The sequence below is a fragment of the Nipponia nippon genome, unplaced genomic scaffold (genome assembly GCF_047370975.1).
Source record: "Nipponia nippon isolate SJK-2023a ecotype South Korea unplaced genomic scaffold, ASM4737097v1 scaffold_18, whole genome shotgun sequence".
Lineage (NCBI taxonomy): Eukaryota > Metazoa > Chordata > Aves > Pelecaniformes > Threskiornithidae > Nipponia > Nipponia nippon.
In genome coordinates this window covers 4182818-4206124 of record NW_028262334.1, presented here as the reverse complement: position 1 = coordinate 4206124, position 23307 = coordinate 4182818, and the positions used below count along the sequence as shown (strand labels likewise).

General features: G+C 42.8%; 4 protein-coding genes across 7 annotated transcripts in view; 1 reads left to right on the top strand and 3 right to left on the bottom strand.

The window, feature by feature from the left end:
- TCTN2 (tectonic family member 2) overlaps positions 1 to 5454 on the bottom strand; it is a 12284-nt gene extending 6830 nt beyond the window's left edge. The window contains exons 1-8 of one of the 3 annotated variants that reach the window (XM_087754917.1): positions 5328 to 5454; positions 4342 to 4441; positions 3061 to 3174; positions 2680 to 2753; positions 1727 to 1922; positions 1370 to 1470; positions 816 to 1012; positions 456 to 579 (exon numbers count right to left, since the gene is read on the bottom strand). In XM_087754917.1, coding sequence (XP_087611043.1) covers positions 456 to 579; positions 816 to 1012; positions 1370 to 1470; positions 1727 to 1922; positions 2680 to 2753; positions 3061 to 3151 — 783 coding nt within the window. In that variant the 5' untranslated portion in view covers positions 3152 to 3174; positions 4342 to 4441; positions 5328 to 5454. The other 2 variants (XM_087754916.1, XM_087754915.1) reach the window with 2 other exon arrangements.
- GTF2H3 (general transcription factor IIH subunit 3) lies at positions 4472 to 10197 on the bottom strand. The gene is made up of 13 exons (XM_087754918.1): positions 10047 to 10197; positions 9663 to 9742; positions 9209 to 9315; positions 8432 to 8595; positions 8098 to 8160; positions 7829 to 7858; positions 6987 to 7015; positions 6827 to 6901; positions 6525 to 6578; positions 6225 to 6293; positions 5962 to 6097; positions 5843 to 5879; positions 4472 to 5757 (listed from the first exon to the last, which is right to left on the bottom strand). The coding sequence occupies exons 1-13, from the start codon at positions 10054 to 10056 to the stop codon at positions 5688 to 5690; spliced, it is 924 nt and encodes a 307-aa protein (XP_087611044.1). The 5' UTR covers positions 10057 to 10197; the 3' UTR covers positions 4472 to 5687.
- On the top strand, positions 10066 to 14734 carry EIF2B1 (eukaryotic translation initiation factor 2B subunit alpha). Its single transcript, XM_087754919.1, has 9 exons — positions 10066 to 10218; positions 10301 to 10402; positions 10531 to 10667; positions 10750 to 10866; positions 11342 to 11454; positions 12384 to 12452; positions 13454 to 13529; positions 13730 to 13855; positions 14290 to 14734. The coding sequence occupies exons 1-9, from the start codon at positions 10206 to 10208 to the stop codon at positions 14443 to 14445; spliced, it is 909 nt and encodes a 302-aa protein (XP_087611045.1). The 5' UTR covers positions 10066 to 10205; the 3' UTR covers positions 14446 to 14734.
- On the bottom strand, positions 10830 to 23307 carry DDX55 (DEAD-box helicase 55). Of its 2 annotated transcripts, XR_015704150.1 has the most exons (15): positions 23158 to 23294; positions 22804 to 22854; positions 22629 to 22715; positions 21937 to 22028; positions 21762 to 21824; positions 20905 to 21054; positions 20231 to 20420; positions 19558 to 19640; positions 19049 to 19180; positions 17884 to 17976; positions 17116 to 17230; positions 16240 to 16408; positions 15566 to 15858; positions 14775 to 15193; positions 10830 to 11195 (listed from the first exon to the last, which is right to left on the bottom strand). XR_015704150.1 is itself a non-coding variant. In XM_009472995.2 (14 exons), the coding sequence occupies exons 1-14, from the start codon at positions 23263 to 23265 to the stop codon at positions 15026 to 15028; spliced, it is 1794 nt and encodes a 597-aa protein (XP_009471270.2). In that variant the 5' UTR covers positions 23266 to 23307; the 3' UTR covers positions 14863 to 15025. The 2 variants fall into 2 exon arrangements, 1 of the variants encoding a protein (XP_009471270.2); XM_009472995.2 differs by lacking the exon at positions 10830 to 11195 and having other exon boundaries at positions 14863 to 15193; positions 23158 to 23307.

The window sequence follows — 23307 nt, the reverse complement described above, 5'->3', positions numbered from 1 at the left end:
GTACAGTATGGCTTCATCCTCATTTGTCAAAATTATTATAACCAACAAGTCTCTCTAAAATGCAAAGGGAATTCGAAAAAAGTACAACCAGATGACTAAGATTCAAAGGGAAAATCAACTATAGTGCTCAGTAATGCAGCAGGCAAACCAAAAACCACAGAAATACGGTAAGCCATAAACTATTAATTGGGATGCCAAGCTTGCTTTTACCTCTTCAAATAATTAAAACATTACCATTTTGGTGGAATGGGCAGGGGGATGGGGAAGGATAATGTTTACTTTTAATAATGATTTTGTGCATTTGTTTGGTTAGGGTTTTTTTTGTGAAAAATACATTCCACCACTTCACAACAGCAAATTGCAGAATCTGGTTACAAAGCTGTAAGGAGTGTGACATATGGAGAATATCAAACAAGCCAAGAGGAACCAAAAGCTCCTGAACATGAAGTGATTACCTGGGGAATGGTAAAATATTCATTTTCTTCTGTCATAATTGGATCTCCTTGTCTGTAACCAGTGAAAAGTTTCCCAGGAGAAGTTTGTAAAGGGATCTTAAACGAAGGAACTCTGGGTGTAGAACTGCAAACAAGTTTTAAAATGAAACAATTCTTTGCTCTCTACCTCACACAAATAATTACACATTTGCTTTCATGTCCCATGTTCTCATATAGCACCAACGACATTTCTCCATTTTGCACTTAAAGTTCACACCCTAAAATTACAATTTCAAAATAACTTTCATTAAAAAAATAGGCTATATTTTTGGTAGCACGCCTAATGCGTGTCTTGAAAAAATACATTTTCTTAAGACTTACATAGAGCCATGATAAAAGTAGCCAAGAAATGGTGTATTGTTAAGAGAAGACTGTACACAAAGGAAGGGAAACCAATCAGGGGTATATTCCATTGACTGAGAAGAGCACAGCTGATCAAAAGGTGGGTTTACATCCCCACCAAACACTCCGGTGAAACATGATTCACTGAATAACTGCTTCAGGTCCGGTGTACATTCCTGAAAGGGAAAAGAACGGTCACTTTTTAGCACAGTAATTGCATTACCGTAGGCACTACAGCCATAGTGAGCAACTCACACTAGTTGAAGATGCCCCTGCTCATTGCAGGGGGGTTGGATTGATGACCTTTAAAGGTCCCTTCCACCCCAAACTATTCCATGATTCTATACTTAGAGGTAAATCAAACCAATTTTGTAGAGAGAGGTCATACTTATTATTAGAAATACTGGAAAATCCAGACAAGCCCTCTAGCCCCATCTAGTCTGAAGCATCCAGTACCTCTCTCTCCCGCCAGACAACAGAAAGACCCTAGAAATTTTGAAACACTTAATCAAAGATTAATATGAAATAAGTACCGGATCACAGCAACAACGAACATCACAAGCTCCAGCTGTCAAGTCACAAGGACAAGAGCCCAATGGCTTAAACGCCTGGTTTGGGATGATAGTTGCATTTTCTGTAAAAGAATTAGGAAAAAAAAAAAAAAAGAAAGAAAAAAGAAGAGAAAAATCAGATTAAATGGACTGGAATTGAAATACATAGACCGTGCACATTACAGTTTATTCCGACTGCGTACACACCTTTTGTTAAATTCCATTAATGATTATTCAGTATCTCTTACTGCTGCCCAAATCCCAATTTTTATTTTTTCATATATAGAGGGAAAGAACAGCCAAAATGCCTTTTCTTATTCAGCATATCTAAACATTTACCTGACACATTCCCTGTAAAGGAAGAGTTGGCATATATTTCAGCTTGAATCAGGAGATGCGCCAACACCAGTGAATCACGGCAAGCTAAAACCTGAAGCGTCTCAACCACACAGAGAGGTGTTGTGCAGCAGTCAGTGGCGTTGGGCAAACACAACTGCAGATTTCTAGTCAAGCTTACAGTCACTTTGGAAGTGTTCTGAAAAAAATGCAAAATAAAGTTTGACAGCTTTGACGGCTTGTATTAAATTACTTTTATTTATACCACTTATCAGCTTCTAAAGGAGAAGTTTCAGTACTACTGTGTTTTGTCAGCGCTACAATGCAATGATATTCTTCCTATATAAAATCGGACATTTGCTGAGAGTGGAAGGACAAAGGGTCTGCTACTGAGATGTGCAAATACAGAGAGGATAGGAACTGTACTCAGAACTTTTTAAGGCATGCACGCAGATTAAGTTACCTCAGAAATCACATGCACAATTCTAAAGAAAAGAACAAATAGCAAAAAGTGAATTTCAGTTTTTACAGCTACCTTCAGTCGAAAACTGGAATGACTGCAGATTTTATAAAACCCCTAGGGAATTACAGATAACATAACACTGAAGGCAAGTCTAATAAATATAGACTTTCCAGAGCTCGTGCTGTATAAAACCACTACTTGTTTATTTCTATTAGCTCCTTCCAGCAGATCTGAAACAGTCTCAAATGCTGCAGCCAGCCAGGAAGCACAGGCAATTCTGGATAGGAGGAGGACAAGGAATCAGTGTCAAAGCTGCACCTCAGCAAACTCCAGCAAGGGCACCCACCAAAGGGGTATGTCAAGGGAAAAAGGCAAGGGCAAGACATTCAAACTGGGTTGTTAGTACATAAACGTTTTGCTAGTATTTCATTAGCCCTTAATATATGACAGTTCAGTCCTTCCCATTTTAGGGAAGAATCAGTATTTTACATACCATACCAGGTGTTACACTCAAATTCCAATCACCAGCTCTTTTACTCCCGCTGCAATTTGCAAGTTGTAATTTTCCTATATCAAAATAAAAATTGAAAAAGTGTTCCACCGTCATTTAGAAAAGACTGGAAAATAAGAAGTACATTTAAACTCCTCTTGTGCCTTCAAATAGGCACAGTCTCAGGCCCGGCTGACAAGGAGTCAACAGAGGACTAAGGGCTTAATCAGCAGAAGTCCTTTGGAGTTCCCATTTCAGTAACTATTAAAGCACTAAATGAAGTGCATTGCCATTTCTCCAGTAATTTTAGTGTCAAAAAACATTAATAATTCAAACATATTTATTTACATACTGGGGGGGAGGAGGGAAGTGAAGTGCTCTTACCTGTCTCTTCATCTATAGGACTTAAAATGATAGAAAAATTAACTCCTGAAGAATTTCCGAGAAAAAATGAATTGACTCTGGGCCCTGACATATGGATAAATGAAGGCTGAAAGACTAAAAAAAAAAGAAACAAGTCTTAACACACACTAACTGAAAAAGGTAACACCTGTAAGACATATTTAGGTCTTACACTTGGGCTAGATTCTTACCTTCCTATACTTTAAATTGTCACAAATGGAACAAAAACACCTTGTGATGCCTAGTACAGAATTGTATTTACATGCTTGCAAAGTGCTAGAGCAGTGGGTTCACCATAGCTTTCTATACCGCAAGTTTACCTTTGTCAAGATGCTCGGTAAACACGTAGTAGAACAACATTACAGCAGGAGACTGCAGCACTCACTGGCCTGTGCAGATACTACACAGGTCAGGCAACAACATATTTAGCTTTTCTTGCTGACTTCAGTTTACGCTTTTTAATTTCTTGAGGCCATGAAGGGTATCAGGGCGCTACCTGTGATCCAGTAATTGCAGACTACTGCCCTCAGCGTGCGGACGTAGTTTCAAGTTTAGGGCTCCAAGCTGGGAGTTTCACTAGCATTTCCTTTACAGGCTTTCGAAAAGTCCAACAGAAGCAGCTCCGCGTTTCCCCCTCCGAATCTCCGCCAGCGCTAAGCAGTGGCAGGACCCCCCGGGGGCAGCACCTTCGGGCGGGGGCACCAAGGGCCCACCACCTCCTAGTCCCAGGGAACCCCCTCCCCGTCACCTCTGGGGGCCTCCCCTCACGCCTACCCGGGCAGGCCCCACCGCCAGTCAGTCAGGGCAGGTCAGCCGCAAACCGACCCCCTCTTCCCCTCACCCCCGGCCGCCCTTTTGGCCCCCTTCCCTCAGCAGCCTCGCCCCCCCGGAGGCCGCCTTTCATCGCGGCTCCTGACGCCCTCCACGCACCGGGTTCCCAAGCCCGCTGCCCGCGGCAAGGCGCCGCCAGCAGCAGCAGCGCCCCGAGGAAAGCAGCCGCCATGGCGCCTAAGGAGGGCCCCGCCGCGGAGCCGGCTGCTGCCCGACCGCCATCTTGCGGCGGCAGCGCGGCGCCATGGCAACGGGAAGGGGCGGGAAGCGCTGCCGCCTGACGGGGGAAGCGGGCCCGGGAGCGCAGGCAGGCGGCGGGGCCGCGGCCGGTCCCACAGCGCGGCCGGGCCGCCTCACGTCCCCCTCCTCACGTCAGCCATTGCACAGCCGAAAGCGGGATCAACCGAGACTGCCCCTCATCTGCTCACCTACCTCCACCCGACCACGTCCTCCCTCAGGCACCTCCTGGAGCGCCAGATCGTACCGCCACACTTGTACACCACAAAACTGCAAGAAGGCCGTGTAGCTCACCCTTAAAAATATCTGCTATTATAGCAACATCTAACCACATTTGAAAAAGATTTTATTACAAAACTTTTATACAAAGTGAATTATAAATACAGCTTTCAAACAAAATGGCTTTTGGCAATCAAACAAGCCAGTAAAAGACGGGCACTTACTGCAACCGATACATTGACAAAAACCTGACGCACGTATCAAGATGTGACATAAATTCCTGCATAGCCCTTTGAAAAAAAAAATTGGCTTTTTCTATGTAGGAAACAATTACTCTCTGTATTCCTTTCAGGGGAACATCAGTTACTAGCAACAGGTAAAAACACCAAATCATACAGTTACCTTTTAAAAGTGGGAGACTATTTTTTTGTTTGTTTAAACCAAAGCCATGTTCAGAAGTACACAGCATACCCTCATGTTCTGACATAAAAAACACCAATCCAAAAGTCTTCCTTCTTACTTGTCAAATGCCAGGCATAAAACCACATACTAGAAAAAAAAAAAAGTGTGCCTGCTGTCATATTACACAGAATTATATTTTTTGTTTTCCAGTTTCAAAATACAACCCTAAAGACTAACCAGCTAGTTTGCATTTATTGAAGTTATTTTAAACAAAGGGGTGCCTTTTTATTGATGAATGAAGAGAGAGCCAATTGAGAAAGAAATACCACAAAGACAGCAGAGACAAAGGAATATGAATACACATAGTTCACACGCAGGGGAATTAGCATCTTAAAAAAAAAAGGTGGGTTCTAAGCCATCATGAAAACGTTGGCTCATTTATTTGAAACTGATGCTGTTTCAGTCCAAAAACTGCTAGCAAAAGCTAGCAAGAAGTTGAAGTCCCTGAATAACATTGTGCTAAGGTTCTGATCCTACACACCAGAAATGGTCATTCTTACCTTTACACCAACATACAAAAAGAACCAGAGCTTTCTTGGCTTTGAAAGTAACTTGGAGGTGTGAAACTTTGCAGTGGCCAGAATACCTTCTACTTCACAAGGTCTGTCTCTTAACAGGCTGTAAATTCTGAAATTAAGAATTAGTATTTAAAACAGCACAGGTTACATGGTAATACAGTGATTTGTTACTTAAAGGGCTGTGTAGAAAACATACGATTTAAATATTTATCCCTTAAGAAACAAGTAGTAACACTGCAAACAGTTCTCTTTCATATCCAATAAAAAGTGCCATCAATTTCTCACGTATATTCCATTTCATGGAATTACTGGAGGAGGTAATGATGTATTTACATAACGTTGTTACACAGCTAACTTTAATTTCTTCTTCTTAGCTTTCATGACAGGTGGCAGTGATATTTTGAAAGCAGTCCTGAAACAACATAAAAAAGGAACTGTCAAGATACACTGAACGTATTTCCATACCCACCCCTGAAACAAGAAGAAGAAACACTTACTCGCATGTACTACAAATAGGACTGAAGTTGCAGAATACTGGAAAATAAAAGAATTGGCTTTCACTAAAACAGTTCATCTGAATGTAAGAAATTAGACTCTTAAATATTTATAAACTTACTTGACAAGCACACAGAGCACACATAGCCAATTTCAATAAGATTTCGATGACAGAAGCACGCAGCTCTGTAGTCAACATGAATAGGAGGTGGAAGGACAAGCTGTGATCTTTGCTCTTGATCAGGGAGAAACACCCACTGCACGAACAGAGAAAAAATATTTTGCAAATTAGAATGGTACTGCTGTATTACCTTGTCAATGAAATCAGTAAGATCTCACATCTGACACAGGGAAAAACACTGAAGTGTTTTTTAAATGACTTACCAACAAATACTGCAGAAGGGATGGCATGTGGGGCACTTTCAAATATATACCACCCGTAATGTCACAAGCCTGGAAAGCAGGGAGCATGATCAGATTGTTATGTTTTATGAGACTAACAGGATATTTAAAATATCCATGTACTGCACAAGGCCTGCATGTTGGAACTGTCAGATCCACTGAACATATTTCCACACCCGTTCTTGAAACAAAGGAAAGGAGAGCTTCAGAATATGTCAAACTATCTAGCATCAAGTATCTATGGATAAATGTAAACAGCAAATAAGAATAGGAAGTCCGTACCTGTTGTAGAAGACCCGAATCAGAGTCCAAGACACAGGCATCAATCAAAATACTCTGCAAGAAAAAAGACGAAACGCATGCAGCTAGGACCAATGTAGCCTCATCAGCGTTACTGTCACGACCCGTTTCCGCTATAAATGCACTCCACATATAAATGCACCTGCTTTTACAGCTGCAGGGCCACCACAGCCATAGGGAAGCTCTTTCACTTGATCAGAACGTAATCATAAGAGAAATTAACAATTTCGTTATCTTTGCACGTTAATAGAAGATAATATATATGAAAAAAATGCCAGCTTCACCTGTTTCTGTGCCGCAAAGATCACATTCATGAAATTCATGTATTGCAATGCACTGTCTTCTGCTGCTTTTATGACCTAAATAAAACAATTCAAACTTGTTAGCTTACATAATATCACTGAATTCCAAGACTAAAAGAAAACTGACAGCAGAAGTTCTTACCAAAATCCTTGATTTCATTTCTTGATTGGCTAAGTATTAAAAAGAAAAAGAAATGCATGAGCTCATTGTTTCTGTCGCCTGTGGTTTGCCCTTTTAATTCTGTAGCATTTAACCTCTCGAGTACCTAACTTATCAGTTAAAATATGTACATGAAACTGTTTTACAGTCCCAGTGACAGGCATCTGTGGACTAATTCAGACTTGTTATGAAAGCAGACCCATTTCATTTATTGTCCAAAAGCAGTTAGATGTTGATCAGGAAAGAAACGTTCAGCGCTTTTCATTACCAACTCACTGGTTGAAACACGTATCTCAAGTTATATGGTATTTCTCTTTGATTAAAGTAACCTAAAACGTGTAGCTGATTCTAGTCCAATACGCTCCCTGCAAAACTATTTGCACAACTAGCACTTTTCCTGATTACAGAAGTCACAAGAGGAAGACCAAAACCAAGTAAGAAATCAAACTACCATCACAGCTCTGTACGTGGTCCCTTTGGAAGAGGATCTCTGCATCACCTGACTTTCAAAGAGTTCCTCTCAACCTCCAGTTGTTCTAAAGAGATTCCAGTTACAGTTTTACTCATTTCACTTGCATGCAACAGAAATGCAGAACAAGAACGTGGACAAGAATCAAGTCCTTTACTTCTAGTCATCACCCAGACCTAATTTAAACTGGGCAACTTCAAATGATCGGGATAAACCCATACCTATTATTGCCAATTTTGGAAATGGGGTCGTGTCAAAACACATGCCTATCTGTCTGTATGTACATATGCATTTATATCTGTTATTCTGATTCAAATATTTATGCAAGTACTGAAAACAGGAGCAGAGGCATTACCTTTTACCTCTTTGCTCATCTTGTTGATATCTACATTAGCTGACATTAAGGAATCTATATTCTACTCTTGGAAACAACTCCCGCATCCATACCACGTATTCCCCACCTTAGCCAACACACGTTTTAATAAGCGTGACCCACAGTTACGAGGCAAACATTTCAGTTTTGAGTATTATTACAGAACAGGAATAGTAAAACTTAATTAATATTATAAGAAACAGACTTAAAAATACATAAAGGCTTTGAAGAGTCTGTGATCAAAAGGATACAACAAAGTGCTTTAGCAAGTGATCCTGCTAACAGAGTTTCTGTTTGCTGGCCCCTCATGTCAGCTGCAATACAAGAAAAGTGGCAAAAGTTACTTTTGTACATAAAAACAGTTGCTGAGCCTGACCATACCAAATATGACAAGTTTTATCTTTGGCAAATAGAAAGTTTTATCTTTGTCAAATGCAGAGGCCCGAAGTGTCAAGCATAATGTACTCATCTACTTTAAACCTATTAAAAGTCACATGATCAAAATAAAGGAAATTCCTACAACTCCTCGAGAGTCCAAGTGTTTTGCAATTCTGCATATTAAGCCTAGAATTTTCTCTTCCTTACTTTTTGTCATTAGGTCTTTAATCTCTTCTGCAATTGCATCATTTATTGCTGTTAATAATTCATATTTTCCGTCCTTGCTGCCAGAGCAATTAGATTCCATGGAACTACCACCATCTCCAAAGAGATCTGCAAAAGCCCAACGCTTCCCAGGGTACAAGAAACGGCTGAAACGGAGAAAAAACAAAGTATACGTGTATTGTCATTAACCTCATAAGAAAAAATGCCATAAACTAATCAGCCGTAGACAGCAATACTCTGAAATATAATTTCAAATAATTGTAATACTTTAGACATTAAAGAGACTACATAAGGCAGGCAAACTTCAAACCCCAAATGGGGTAAAACCCACATTCACCTTCCCCCTTTCAAGACACTCCTTAAGAGAACTGGCAAATAGATGCCATGCCTGCACCTAGCGGTGGATCCTGAGACTCACGAATATCTGGGGAAAAATATCCACTAAACAGAAAACTTCTGCTACTTGCATCGTCCTGCTCGCCCCAACTCTACCATCCTCTCCCTCCCTTTCTCTGTGTATTTTTAAGTAAAATTCTGTTCAAACCTCCCTTCTGTTTTATAAGCCTTTTTGTTGCTTTGTGCAAGACACTAACTCAGATTATTTCTTTCCTACACAGTTTTAGTTAATTTTTGTTTTCAAGGCAATGATACATTACGCATTTCAAACCTGGTTTCAATTATATACTTCAACAAGAAAATCAGGAGAGAGAGAAAGGAAAGAACACTTTAAACCTTTATACTGTGAAGAAGCAACTATACCTTTCCTGCGTGTGACTTGCTATTACAGCAAGCCTGTTGGTGCGATTCATAAATAAGTGTGAATTTCCCAGTACCATCGCTGCATCAATGCATTTTGATAGGGTGAACTGAAGAAAAAAAGAAGAAAGTAAATACAGCACAATAACATTTACGGTTAAGTAATTTAGACGAAGGCTCTCAAATAACTGCAGTTAAAAGAACCTGAAGACGCAGAAAAGCTTCCTTTCTTCATAGGAAGCATTTAGAAAACAAGCTTGGACAAATACGCAATGCCGGGTAGCTATTTTTAAGAGAGTACTCTAACATCCATTATATGTGTTTTAGCAGACAATGTTAGCGTAGTTCAGAAATCAAAGACTAACCCCATTTCTTGGCTACCTACTAACATCTAAAAAAAGATAAGTTATTTCCCTCAGAAACCACCACCAGTAGTACCAACACCCAGAAGACGTACCTCAGCTTCTCCTAGCGCCTTCTTTCCCCACCAGATAGGGTTGGTGTCAATGACGATGACCAGCAGGCTCAGCTCATCATCTGAAAAAGCGACAACGCAGCAGCGTCACGCCAAGCTCCGCGCAAAGGCCCCCGAGCAGCAGCGACCGAAGGCCCCCGAGCAGCGGGGCTCGCCCGGTACCGCTGGCAGCTCAGAGGGGCCGGCGGCGGGAAGGCGGAGGCGCAGGGGCGATGAAGCCTCGCCTCAGAGCCCCGCTCCCGGCCCCCGTCCTGCCTCCTCCCGCAGGAGCCCGGCCCGCCCGCGGGCTGAGGCGCGCTGGGGCCCGGCCCCGCCGGCTGCTCCCCCCGCCCCGCCGCAGCGCTCGCCGAGCCCCCGCCGCCTCACCCGCGCTCATAGCGCCGGTCGGAGGTACCGGCTGCTCCCGGCGCCTGGAGGTGACGCCAAAGCACGGCGCTACGTCATCCAAACGGGTCGCGTCAGGCGAACGGCGTCACGCCCAGGCGAGACGGGCTGTGCGGCGGCCGGGCGGGGAGCGGAGCGGCCATGAGCACGGAGGGTGAGGGAGCGGGGGGCGGGCGGCGGGCGGCGGGGCGCGGCGCCGGGCCGGGCCGGGACTGACGCGCCGCGTTGCCTTGCAGACTTGATCGAGACCTTCAGGGCGCAGCTGAGGGACGACCCCGACGTCGCCTCGGCCGTGGCCGCCATCCGGGCGCTGCTGGGCTTCCTCAAGCAGGACCGAGGTGGGCTCGGGTCCCCCCTCAGCCGCGGGCGGGACGGGGTCCCCCCTCTGCCCCGGGTCTTCCCACGGCGAGGCCCGTGTCGGTGAGGCCCGGCCCTGCCCTGACCGCGCCCCTCTGCCTCCCCGCAGGAGAGACCATCCAGGGCCTGAGGAGCAGCCTGCTGGCCGCCATCAGCACCCTTTCTCGGGTGGACTCCTCGGTGGCCGTCTCCTCCGCCGGGGAGCTCTTCCTGCGCTTCATCAGCCTCACCTCCCTGGAGTACTCGGTAGGGGTGGCTGCCCCCCGCTCAGCCACGCTGCCTGCCGGGGACCCTCCAGCCTCACCGCAGGCATCGCTGTGTTTTCCAGGACTACTCCAAGTGCAAAGAAATCATGATCGAGCGCGGGGAGATCTTCCTCACGAAAGTCTCTCTCTCGAGGAACAAAATCGCCAAGCTGTGTCATCCTTTCATCAGAGATGGTGCCGTAAGTGGGCCGAGGCAGCGTCACTCTCGTTCTGGTGCTCTGCTGCTTGCAGTAATGGAAAAACAGAAGGGGAGGGGAGCGAAGTTCATTAACTCACGACAGCGTTGTCCGATGGTGGCTTCTGCAAGTACATAAGCGTAACATCACCCATCGCTTTATGTTGTTGTGACTCATCTCCCCTCCTCTACTTCAGTTTCCATGCAATCCAAATTCAACTTGTGGTCTACTTCCAAGAGGTGCTGAGGAGCCACAACTTCGAGTTTCCATTTAAAGTAGTAGATCATCACCCCTTGGCCACATCACGGCAGGCCACGTAAAGCCCAGCTATCCTATGATTGGTAGAATACAAGTGACGTACGTTATTATTTAATGTCGATGGACAGTTGTGTGAAGTAAAAGCCATGACACCTTTAACAAAAGCAAAGGTTTCCCAAAACTTAGCAGAAATTTATGTCTGATTATTTGTTTTTGACAGCGAATATTGACACACGCCTACTCAAGAGTGGTCCTCAGAGTGTTAGAAGCAGCTGTTGAGTCAAAGAAGCGATTCAGTGTTTATGTTACTGAATCACAGCCAGATCAAGCAGGGTAAGTACTCATTAATTTGTGTTTTATCTTGGTTAACAGGGTAAGTTACAGCTAGCATCAAATCTGTCATACCTTAAGAAAAGCTGCTAGGTTTCTTTGCAGCATTTTAAATGGTAACCGTCACTAATAATATCACATTATTCTGGACCAGTAAAAAAAAAAAAACAAAACCAAACAATATTAGGAAGTCATTTCCAATACTAAATATTCCAATAACAGTGTTACCTAGGTTTTCCTCAAAAGGTTACAAACTTTCAGCCAGTGCCAGGCAACCTACATTTTCCTGGGGAAATGGGAGACAATTGATTTCTAGTTGTCTGTTTCAAAAGTAAGCTAAAATAATCAGTATTATGTTAAGCCTAGCAAAGTAAAACATTTAGCTGACAACGTTGTTTGAAGATGCCAAATAAAGTGTATTACTGGTAGCAAGAGAGCAAACTTTCCCTCTTGAGAGCATACAGTTGTATAAGCAAAGGAATAAATCCTACATACTGGGTAATACATGTTGCTAGCCAGCCTTTCACTAGACTCAAGGATGTTAAGTAAAGTACATATGATTTTCCAGCTTCGCTGAAATAACTTCTAGCAATGCACCCCATCCTTTATTTCTTGTTTCTTACACCCTGTTGATGGAAAAGCTGAGACAGTTTAGGTAATCTCTCATCTTAATAAGAGTTCACTGACTCATCCTTCTGTAGCTGTAATTCCTGACTGGTAACACAAACTGACTTTACTTTTGTTGGGTTTGTTGTTACCTGTTTGTTTCCATTTCTACACAAGAACTTATTTTCTATTAGAGGGTACATCATGAACCAAAACTACAGGCAAGGGAACACGGGCGGTCATGGGTTTCGGTCTTTCAGACAGTATTTTTCTAGCATTGTCTTTAAAGAAAAGACCTTTAAGCTTCAAACGTGTTTTTTTAATAGGCAAAAGATGGCAAAAGCCTTGAGGAAGCTGAACATTCCAGTGACTGTGATTCTGGATGCTGCAGTTGGGTAAGCCTGATCATTAAATCTTAATATTGTTCATCACAATTTTATTTTGATAGTGTTATATGTATGTTTCAAGCTTGTTCAAACTACAGAGGTTGTTACTTAGTTTGTCACAGTCATCAAACAAGCTAAACAAGTTACACCTTTAGGTGCACGAGGAGAATACGCCTGCTACAAAACAAGTATTTGATGTTTGCATGTTAGAAGGAAAAATGGAGTCAGACCTAGGTGTAGACCTTGCGGATATCTGCAAAAAACCCCCCAAAAACAGAGGTGCTATGCAAAAAGGCTGCCTTTATTTTCCTAATTTGCATACATGTTATCATTTTGGGGTTTCTTAAGCTATTTGTAAGTCCAAAACGTGAGAAAAGAAAGAACTATAATAAATCTGAACCTCAATTCTTGCATAAGTGCAAAATGCCTGAGAGACTGCCTCCGAGATAATCCATACAGTCTGCTTACCAAGGCACCTCTCAGCTAGGGAAGGTAGCGGCTTGAGCGGACAAGTCCACAAGTTCTGTTTAACACCTTAAGTCTATCCAAATCACTTAGTTGGTGGTTTTCTTTTTAGATCTGTATTTTCAATTAACAAAACACATTAGAGGGATGTAAAGAAAGGAAGATTAGATGAGGAGCATCCTGTGTATTTGCCCAGGGTTATCATGGTGCAGTTACACTCACTGTGTAGGTAGTATCTTATCACAGACACCCATCTTCCTGTAACTGAGCATCATTCCTAGCCAGATTTCAACTTCTTCCAGCATTTACACAATTACCAAGGTCAGGTGTGGCTGGAGAAGATACGGTTACTTAATAATCCTGCTAGGGAAGCAGATGAAGGCTCACTCCAAGGATGTGTAACACCATGTGGACTTACGTAGGTAGATGAAACCAGTTCAGAACAGTGAAAGACTGTTTAAATTACTATTTTCTGTTCTGCTCAGCGAGTCATTTGTCATATTACCGAGTAAGACCTGGATTTTTTTTTTCCCCCCTTTGAACAGCTACATTATGGAGAAAGTGGACCTGGTGTTAGTTGGTGCTGAAGGTGTAGTTGAAAGCGGAGGCATTATTAACAAGGTAATAGGTAGCGAGTTTATTACATCATTCTGTAAACTCTAGACTTTTAAAGTTTGGTTTCTTTGAATAATTCAAAGCTTTCTGAAAAATCTTTTCTATTTGGACGTTACCCAGTAAACGTCTATTTAGCGTTGGAAACTGGGCAATATTATGTCACGCTAGCACTGACTCTGCATGTTGTTTTCCATCTGTCTCCACAGATTGGCACTAATCAAATTGCTGTGTGCGCCAAAGCTCAGAATAAGCCATTTTATGTGGTAGCAGAAAGTTTCAAGTTTGTAAGACTTTTCCCTCTGAATCAGCAGGACGTCCCAGATAAGTTTAAGGTAAGAGAAATTCAAATTACTTCTTAGCCAGCCAAGATGCACACTTACGTGTCTGTGAGGAACTTTCGTCTAAGCGTGCCTTCATTTATCTGGATCTCTCTACTATAGCTTACTTTACGTAATACAGAGTTGCTCCATGTTACAGTCACATGTCAAACAGCCATAATTTGTCATAATACTAATATTTAGTTCCTAAAGCGGTTCCTTTGGGGCACAGGAGCAGCTGAGGGCAAGAAACAGTTAAATCAATACACTTCAGAACTACAAATTGTACTTTATAAAGAAGATAAAACAGCTGAGACCAAGGTGGGAGCAGCCTGTGCCTCATTTTAAAGCAACTGACTTCCTTCAGTTTTACCACAAACATGCTCGAGACCCAGAAGAGGTTTTAACTTGCAGTTGTGTAATAACTAATGGTCTCTGTTGCCTTCTAGTATAAAGCAGACACTCTGAAAACAAGTCAGAATCTAACAGAGGAGCATCCCTGGATTGACTACACATCACCATCGCTGATTACGTTACTGTTTACAGACCTCGGTGTGTTAACTCCATCAGCTGTCAGCGATGAACTTATTAAACTCTATCTGTAACAGGGGACTTGGTGTACAGGATGTATCATCTTCTTCAATGACTGTCACAGCTGTAAGAACTTGGAAGATGATACAAGTTACATGGATGTGGTAAGAGACATTATAAGGATTAATGTAATAATCAGCCTTCTTGAGTTCTTAAAGCAAAACATTACATCTGGGTGGACCACTGTTAAAAAAAAATCCAAAAGTTACTACGGCTTCTAAAGACCTAAAATAAATTATTTTAAAGATGGGTGGAGTATTTTGATATCGTGAAATAAAATACCATATGGTGTATTCAAGCTCATTCTGAGGTATGCTGTTATTTACTAGTCTGTGGTACGTACCTGAAAAAAAAACAAAATGAGAAAACGCACAAGGCTGCTAACGGAGATCTGCAGCTCCTGCCACGCCATGCAAGAGCGGTGCTTTGAGCTTTGTTCTTAACTGCAGGCTTGTTTATATGTCTTAAGGGACGCCAGGTCTCTTTATGAGGCAATTAGATCAATTCTTTTCTCTGTGTCATTATTTCGTTATAAAAATACAGTTTTATTGAAATAGGCAGTATTTTAATGTAAAAGTGTGGTTAGAATAACTGTCAACCTTCAGACTCTAAGTCAGCAACAGTTTCTGCTTTGAGTCTACTCTGGCTGCCTGTTAGTCTCTTCTCAAACTCTTCTTCACTAATTTTTCCTTTTTTTAATCTCTTCAAGAGTCTTGTGTCATTCAGCAACTCTTCCATATCCTCATCTTCAATATCAGAGCCCTGTTGACAGTTGAAAAATAACAAATCAAACACAACACCAAAAGACTTTCATTCTATACAGCTGAACACAAGAGAAGTTTACAACTCAGATTTCACCAGGAGTTTCCCAGCACAAAATAATACTCAATGTCTACCCTGGAAACTGTCTAACTGCCAGTTACACTTGCTGAGAATTCAGGAAAAAAAAAACATTAAAAAAAAGCTTTAAAAAGCGTCTCTAGAATTTTTTTTAAGCTTTGCCTGTCAAGGTCCTAAGTAGTTAATTTATAGTCGTCAATTCCATCAAACCAAAATCCCACGGCTCTGCCATTTGCAAGCATGCACCTCTGCGACAGTCATCACATGCAGTTTAATGGAAGGGGCACAGTTTACCTCTTCACGCTTCCTTTTAGCTGTTATTTTCTTCTTCTTCTCCCTCTTGGCTTTCTGCTTTGACCAGGCTTTGTTCTTTATGAATTTCTTTTTCCCTCCATTTTCCTGTCTTTCTTTTCTTTGTTGTTCTAATTGCTTTTGCCTCTGTTTTTCTCTATTTTTATCCTTAAATGAAATGGAGTCTGTATTAACAGTGACTGGAGTAAAGTCCGGAAAACATTTTCCTCTTAGTTCAGGCATCTTTGGCATTTTTAACAATGCAAAGCCTTTGGCAAGGCTAGCAAAATCCAGATCTGTTAAAATAAAGATGATAAAGTCAGTTTCCTGCTGGATAAAAAGTTAATTTAACTTAGCAAGTCACAGAAAAGAACATTATCTTATTGTATTGTTTTCATTCTATACTTAATACTAACAACAATACTGAGTCGTTTTTATTTATGCTTACATCAGTTTTGGTCAAACTTAGTAATTAAATGTTTTCTCTTGAAAACAATGAGAAACAAGTTGCTTGAAAAAAACCAGGATTTTTGTCAGAATCTGATGTGGCAGAAAGTAACTTTGAGAACAGGAATCAGCAGTTGAAGCTTGTGGACAATAACACTATGTTTTTTGCCAAACCGAATACTGTCTTCTGAAAGGAGCAGTAAAAGATACCAGCCCCTGCTGGGAATCACCTTTTATTCGGAAGATCAGATTACATTCGTGTTTGGCGTAAGCCTGGACGTAGGACACAAATGCTTTCATCCCTTTCTCAAACACCGCCCTGTCAGCTAGGGCCATAGACTGCAGTTTTGGAAGAAGATCCAACACGTTTGTCTGTGGTTTCATCTCCTGCATGGGACACTGAAAACCAGAAAAGAAATACGAAACCAAAGGGAAAGTTCAGCACAATGATTTAAAATGCGCTGCGAAACTTCAAACACCCGCTTCTTCCCCAGTTAATCTTCAGTCAGCTGTGAGCCCCTTTCCCCCTCCCGCTCGGTCGCTGCGACACGGTAGTTCACCGTTCAGCCCCACAGGCAGTTGTCCTAGCCCCGCAGAGGAGTTCGCACGCTGCGGCTCGAGAGAGGCAACGTCTTCATCTCGTGCCTTAGCAAGGCACGTTCTCATCAGCAGGCCTCCGGAGAACGTAGACAATCCCACAAACGCAGGACCAGGCACGGGAAACGATCAGTTACAAGCGAAGAGCACAGAGGGTGCAGTGTGCGAACCGGTGGCGGCAGGGCTGGGGTGGGAGCGTAAGCCAGCGCTGCCCTTCTGGAAACGCTCCGTCTACGCACCCTTAGAAATGAAACGCCTTTCCTTACTCAGTGCATCACAGATTCCTATTACAGACTTGGTAGGCGACACTGGGAGCAATCGTGTTCTAACAGATAATTGCATTTGGTGATTAATAAGCAGCTCGTCTCTTTTTTTTAACTATGCACCTCTGCTAGAACATTCTCTACGCATATGACCTTAAGTTCTACAAACTCCGATTTCAAAACTCCTATCAGTAAGCCTGGCCCCTTGCCCTTTCCTGCTCTGCGGTAGAATAAAAGTCTACTGACCTTCTGGTTGATTGAGAGAAAGTTAATGTAAGATTCTTCCATGGGAAGCAAAAATACAAGCGCGCTGCCTACGTTGCCAATCCGTGCCGTGCGACCGCAGCGATGCACAAAGGCACTGAAACAACACAACACAGAGCTACCTTACCACGAGATGCTCAGCCTGACTTTGAAGTATTAGACAGCAAAAGGGGAAATCTGATGGAATGGAAAATACAGTGCTATGTACTTTTGAATTAAACCGGCAGGAATCAGTAAAATGCAGGACACGTAGCAGTCCCACTCCATTGTTAGGACTGTATGCTAAAACAAGGGGCATCTGTTTTGGGGATGGACTTTAAGCAAGTTGTAGGGAGAAATATGACATCGGAAGTTAGAATACATGGAAAAGCGCCTTTCGCGGGAACTTTCAATGTACCATTCCCGGAAGAGCTCTGTCCCCGCTCTCATCTCCGTCCCCATTCACCCTAGCGTCTCACCTCTTGTGATTTCTTTGATACTCTCACACCCGAGTGCCTCTTTGCACAAACAGAAGCCGCGTCCACCCATTTGACTTACGCACGTACAACACAAAGTCATTTCAATTCACATCAGTTACAAAAAAACTGCGGTGTTCCCACCTCCCTTGTTCAGGCGTTATTTCACGCGTTCACTAACTTCCAGGCAGCGATTAAATGCGTTTTCTGCAGTTGTGTGTTCTCAATTTATATCTGAACACTATAATAACATGACCACGAGCAGAGTAAAGGTTCTTAAGATCTGAAGTTGTACCTTGCGCTGCTAGGTGGGTCGTACTGTAAAACCCAGTGTACTTCTGGAATGTCTATGCCACGGGCCATCACGTCGGTGCAAACTAAAATGCCACTAGGAAGAAGAAGAAGTGTATTTTCATTAACCTGTCATTTGAGAAGAGCCAGGCTTCCCCCCAGCTGCGTATTCTGCATCTACATTGGAGAAAAAGGAACAGAACATTTTAAAACATTTATTTTTCGAAAAGAGACCAAATAATGTAAGATAGTTGCTGCCTTCACCAACTAAAATTCTACGTAACGTTATGAAAAGGAATGTGATTTATATTACAGCCAACATATCACTGAGAAAAAAATCAATTCCCTATTACAAGTTCTATTCTTAAATCACCACGGCATCCCCCCCAGCTGAACAGAATACTATAAACATTTTAATAAAAGACTTAAGAGACTGACAATTTTAGCATGCTATTTTGAACAGTTGTTTTTCCAGTCTGCTGGTAATTATTTTTCTTACAATAAAAAATGCTAAAACTCAGGTCCCATGCCATAAAAAACGACAGCTAACGAGGCAAGAGTCTCTCAACATCCTGCAAAGCTGACAAAGGATACTTTTCTGCGGGTAAGTTACAGCGCCGCGTTGCCACATTCCTGTTCATATACTACTAAAACAGTTCCTGGGTTTCCACTCCGGTTAGCAACCAGGAAAAGGTCATTTTCACTACCAGTTCCCTACCGAGGGTACGTTTGTACAGCAAGGCTGATGTGTGGTTGTGGCACGCGACAGTACAGCGCGCCCGGTTCGAAGAGTAGCACAGATAGCTGCAATAACAACGGGCTTCGTAGTGCGCAAGTTTGGCCAGCGAGTACCGCAGACGGCGGAGGGTCCCGGGCTGCAGGATACCCTAAATCCGTGGCCCGGCACCATCCAGGCTGCCACACGGATTATGTAAATTAGGCTGGGCGTGCTCCAGTCACATTTTCACTTTGTTTGTGACCATACTTGGAGTACCTAAGCGTAGTTTGTGTTCTTAGAAATACATTCAGAACCAGCTACTAGCATCCTTCTCCTCGGCGCAACGCCACGCTTCCACACTCAAGTGGCAGAAAAGTATTGTCAGACAAAATTACCCCCCCCCCTTACTATTTTTACTTTTGGCTGGCTTAGCCTATTCAGGTGTTCTTACCCTGGGAGCTTCCGAAACTCAGTAAAAATCTTGTTACGCTTGTGTTTCATTTTCCCGTGAATGCTCATTATTTTCACTTGTTTGATTAAGGATTCCAAAGCCTTCCCATAGTATTCCACACAGGCACACGTGCTGTTGTGATAAAGACGGACGTAAAAGCAGATTATGCTGCGTTTTTAATCTGGTTTAGACAGTGAAGCTAGAGTCGTCCGAGACCTTTCAAAAATATACACTATTGCCTATTTTTATTTCAAATACGTACATCATTTTTATAATTGACATACAATCATCTTACTTTAAAAATGCATGTAACATTTATGTTTTGCTTAATAAAATTCAACACAATCCTGACATGAAGCAACGATCAATCTCTTTTTAGGCAGCATATTCTACAAGACAGCTATTAAAATGAACCACTTTTAAAATAATTGTGCCCTTGTCAACACAGTTTTGGAATTTAAGTAATAAAACACCACACTGTTTTCACAATGAAACACAAACAGAATTACCTGAAAAAGACCAGATGTTTTTCCTGTTTGTGCTGTCGAAGAAAATGCACCAACTGATTAAATTTTTCATCTGCTTTGCAGATCTATACAGTGCAAAAGGGAAAAAAAAAAAAGAAAATGGAGTTGATACAAAGTGATCTGCCGGTTTCCTCCATTCATCGTGCACTGATAAACGCCTATGGGCATCATTTCTTAATACCCATCATTTGTACCACAGTTCATCGTGTGGAATATTACTCTTTTACGTATCCTGTTTTAAGTAAAAACAAACACTTCAGCTCCCAGCCTTCCCACCCCCAGCCACGACACCTCTCCTGCAGTAGTATCTCGAGCATCCCTCAGCCACTCTTCTGAAATGGCCGAACTCTCCTCCCACACCCGCTCAGTACAAGCAGGTCAAGGAGCCACCGCACTGCAGCCCGTTCGGGGTGACAACAGCTCCTGGCCAGCCAAACAAAACCCACGGAGCAGGAAACAACAGGGCTGCTAATTTAGATCCTTCTCCTTCGCTTGGTTACTGATCTTTGGGGAACCTGCAAGAACTTTATGTCTTTGAGACTTCTGGTTCCTCTATCAACGTCATCCTAACTGGCCAAGACTTACAAACTTATTGATGGAACCAGGGGAAAAGGAGAGGGAACAAGAAACTATCAGGAAGCCCAGAGGTTCGCACCATGTAATAGTTCTCCAGGCGCGTCGGAGTTTTCTGTGTGTTGCTTGCTGCCACTCCCTTCTCTTTCACCGAGATGCGGACAGGATTCCGGAGACCTGCTCTCACCAGGTTCTCCACCTCCTGAGTCTGAGTTGCTGAGAACAGACCTGTCCGTCTCTGCTTGGGCAAGAAGTCCAGAATGGCATTTAAACTGCAAGTAAGCACACGTAAAAACATAACTGTCCCAAGGCTTCCCTCAGAAAGAAGTTTAATCGCTGGAAGTAAGAGTTGATAATAAAAACTATTTTGTTTGTAAAATGCCAATCTTCTATCGAACTAATTAGCTTAACTTTGAGAGAAAGAGAAAAGGGACATCAAAGCTTATTTGTTGAAGTGTTTTAAGCCATTCTGATGTGTAAGTAATGATACTTAATCAAGCATTAACATAGCATGTGCTAATATACATCAGAAAAAACAGAAATTTTGAACTCTGTATTCATCAAGGATCCACTCTTTCCTGATTCTCTTCCCCCTTAGCAATTGCTTTATGTAGTCTACGGAGCAAAGAGAGATGAAAGAACGAAACAGAACAAATCTCATTTTAGAGATCATTGTAGTCCACACTCATTCACATCCATCATGTACAAACTCATTTAAAACTTCAGAAGTAATACTAGAATTTATTATTTAAATACCTTGCTTCAAAGCCCATATCTAGAAGTCTGTCTGCTTCATCTAATACCAACACATCAAGAGACTTCACACAACTTGCTAGATCCAGCCCATCCGCTTTTCTTCTGAACAGATCCTCCAGGCGGCCTGGTGTAGCTACAATGATGTTCCCACTGTTTGTGAACAAGAGAGACAGCAATTTTGGGGGAGCTGCTACCATTACCATCACAGCACAAACCTGCACGCAAGTTGACTGCATTCTTCAATAAAACAATTTCATTTTGTCACTTTGAACTGTATTCACATTTCAGTGCCTTTCAGACACCACGTTAATGGGAGAAAAATGCTCAGGTGAAACCACGCCAGTTGTGGTAACAGAAGTTTAGAATATAATCAGCAACTGTGGAAAGCAGCTATCAGCTAGCAGAAGTATTTGGTACCTCCGTGCAGAAGCCAGCGGCAAATACGATTGCTTCAAAACTTCATCAGCGGTATCGGCACCAAACAGCTTCAGAAAATTATTCACCAGCACGGTCTCAACCTCACTAGAGCCTACTGCTAGTGCGACGCTTACAAGAAAGAAGGAACTGAAACATTCAGCGAAGACGGTTTTCAGCTCACCACGCTGTACGCCGTTCTTCACCCAAACAGCATGTAAACAGTACTCGCTTCACGTATGATCCTTTCCTATTGTCTCGTTATGGCGTATCTCACTCAAGGGAAAGAATCCACAATTTCCTCAGCGTACACCCTAACGCGCTCATGCAGGACCATCACATTTTAGCACTGGCAGGACCAAAGCCCTAATCTGAAAACCCAAAGGACAAGGAGAAAACCACAGCTGCGAGGCATTGATAAAAATCATTGACAATCAACTCACCCGTGTTCTTTAAATTTTTCAACATCTTCCATGGGATTCCTGCCACCAATTAAAAGAATCTGACTGAAACAGTAAAACAGGAAGATTTAGGTCGTCTTTAAGTTTTGCTAGTTTAGGAATGACCGAAGGCCAAGAAAAAGGACCTATGGTCGTGACAAACCTGAAGTTGACTCACCTAAACCTGGGGAAGTGTTTTGTGAAACGCGATAGCACCTCATCAATTTGAACAGCTAATTCTCTCGTTGGTGTGATAATTATAGCTCCAACCTGCACACGAAAAACAAAAGGAATTTATGGAAAATAACAGACTAGAACAAAGACTTGGGCAAAATTCTCCCTTGCAGGCTAAGCGAATATGAGCCATGTTCGTGATCCCAGCTTTAGGCAAAACATTTCCATAGAAATACAATAAAGTATACAAAATAACAGAAAATATCTATGAAAGAGGTATTATACTGATGTGCAAAATACCTCTGCTCAAAAAGCAGTATCTAATAATGATATTTAATAGCAAATAACAGCGCAAGTTCTCTGTATGCTAAACGCATTCAACATCAATGGATGCTAAAAAGCATACAAAGATTCGTTTGCAGTACATCATCGTATTTGATATTTTGAGACACTTTTCTAACAGTTCAGAAACCCGTTTTGATTGTGTCAAATAAAAAGCTATATCTAAGTGCAAAGAAAGCACCCCAATACTTATTGTCAAGTGTTAAACAGTTTATTGTTGCTGCTATCCAAAAGCGCTGAGCACACAGCCACTTTGTGTGTATGCAATTTTCCTTACCGGTACTTTTCCTGAAGTCGTCAAATCTTATTGGCACATCATAAAAACAGACTCAGAACTGAATAACTTAATCTTACCTGCATTTTCTTTAATTTTTCTTCCCGTCTGAGAAGAATTTCCAGTATGGGGATTACAAATGCTAAGGTTTTGCCACTGCCTGTTACCTGTGAGAAGGGAAACAGAGTCAGCCCTCCCTCAGCTCCAGAGACAAACCAAGAAAAGCAACGAGCTTGCCCAAGGAAAAGCACCCACCGCTTCTGCAGCAACATCTTTGTTATTCATGAAGAGCGGAATAGTTGCAGACTAAGAAAAAAAAAAAAAAAAAGAGAGAAACGTCACATGAATTGGCTATGGTGGAAGTAAATCTCACAGAGGCTAAACGCCGCCAAGGGACAGCAAAGCTCTCTGTAAACATTACCTAGGGAGAGCCGGGGATGGGAAAGCCAAAGGCTGCGACTTCCCTCGCTGCTACAGAATCCAGCGACCGCCCCGACCTGCGGCCTCGGGGCTGTGACCGAGCCCACGGCCACCGCCACCGCCCGCCCTCCTCAGGCCCCGCTCCCCCTTCCCCGGGGCAGCCGCGGCCCGGCGGGGAGCGCCCCTCACCTGCACCGGGGTCATGCGGGCGAAGCCGAGCTCCCGCAGCGCCTGCAGCACGCCCGGGCTCAGCGCCACCGGCAGCGACTCCCAGCTCCCCTCAGTCACCGCCTCCATCTTTGACTGACGCCGCGTCCACCGCCCCGCCTCGCCCCCCCC